Source organism: Lipotes vexillifer, unplaced genomic scaffold (assembly GCF_000442215.2).
Source record: "Lipotes vexillifer unplaced genomic scaffold, Lipotes_vexillifer_v1.1 scaffold12, whole genome shotgun sequence".
Taxonomy (NCBI): domain Eukaryota; kingdom Metazoa; phylum Chordata; class Mammalia; order Artiodactyla; family Lipotidae; genus Lipotes; species Lipotes vexillifer.
In genome coordinates this window covers 3,323,728-3,325,231 of record NW_006796716.1, presented here as the reverse complement: position 1 = coordinate 3,325,231, position 1,504 = coordinate 3,323,728, and the positions used below count along the sequence as shown (strand labels likewise).

Sequence of the window (1,504 nt, the reverse complement as noted above, 5' to 3'; positions counted from 1 at the left end):
CTGAACCTGCGCTCTAGAGCCCGTGAGACACAACTACTGAAGCCTCCGTGCCTGGAGCCCGCGCTCCACAACAAGAGAAGCCGCTGCAATGAGAAGCCAGCGCACCGCCACGAAGAGTAGCCCCCGCTCACCGCAACTAGAGAAAGCCCTCGTGCAGCAACGAAGACCCAATGCAGCAAAAAAGACAAAAGACAGCCTCCCCGAGGGCCACATGGCTGGGTCAGCAGTGGCCTGCCCCGCAACTTCCTACCCGCCTTCCCAGGTCCTGCCTTGAGTTCAGTGTTTGCCATGTACTGTGCTACGAATCCACGAAACACGGTTGTGAGCTCTTTGTCCCAACTTTGCAAAAGGTGACGGGGTGAATAGAAATGAGGATGAGAATTGAAAGTCCCTTGAAATTTCTAGTTCAGTGTTGTAAAAATATCATTTGAGAACATTTAAATAGACATTTGTGCTCAAGCCTTAAATTTAGCAGAGACTTAATAGCATTGAACTTGTTTGGCCCATGAGTGCAGTTTATTCTGGAACTTGAGAACTTTTCAAAGAGTGATCGGATGCGGCCCCTAAATATCTCTGGGCTGCATCTGTGTCCTGTGGGGGGTGTTTGTGCCCATACATATGTATGGCCATATGTGAGCGTAACAAAGTCGGGTATGTACGTGCAACTTGTCGATCGTCTGCAGTGAGCTTCACTCCCAGGCTGGCTCCTTGGTTGCCACCAGCTCACCTCTGGGCCCCTACCATTGAGCAGGATGTGATCAGAGAGAGCAGACCTTTCTAAATGCCAGGCTGGCCCGGCGCCAGCAAAGGAGACGGGCGCCCGCGTCCCGCCAGCATCCGTCGCTCCTGCTCTAAAGGGGTCCTTGGCCCCCAGCACCTCGGCCTTTGCTGGCGCCACCAGGCAAAGAGCAACAGAGTTTCAGTGCTTCCTCCTCAGGCTCTCAGGACGACAACCCTGCAGGCTTGGCAGGATCGAGGCCCTGGGGGGAGCCCCTCCCCTCCGTTTGCCCACACCCTCCTCTCCCCTGGGAGCTGAAAGCTGGGACTGTGACCATGGCTCCCCGTGCCAGGGCATCAGCCCGCTGGTGACCCTGAAAAGCTTACCCCCCACCCCAGGCTGTTGCCACCCACCCCCAGGGGTTGGTTCCGTGCTCGGCCCCAGGAGCGCTCCCCATGTGCCACCCATCCCGACCACGCCTCCACATGGCCACGCGTGTATCACGAACACATTCTGCCGCCTCACACCAAACCCGGGGTGCTGATGCTGTGTGTCTTTGGTCGCCATTCCAGGTGCTGGGCCTGTCCCAGGGCAGTGTCAGCGACATGCTGTCCCGGCCGAAGCCATGGAGCAAGCTGACCCAAAAAGGCCGCGAACCCTTCATCCGGATGCAGCTCTGGCTGAACGGCGAGCTGGGCCAGGGCGTCCTGCCTGTCCAGGGACAGCAGCAAGGGCCAGGTAAGGGCAGCCCCGCCCTGGGCTGCTGCAGGTGGGGGGGGGGGGGGG

General features: G+C 58.6%; 1 protein-coding gene across 1 annotated transcript in view; it reads left to right on the top strand.

The window, feature by feature from the left end:
* The window catches only part of CUX1 (cut like homeobox 1), a 359,467-nt gene that overhangs the window by 312,793 nt on the left and 45,170 nt on the right, over positions 1-1,504 (top strand). Inside the window, 1 exon segment of the mRNA XM_007468893.1 lies at positions 1,291-1,456. Coding sequence (XP_007468955.1) covers positions 1,291-1,456 — 166 coding nt within the window.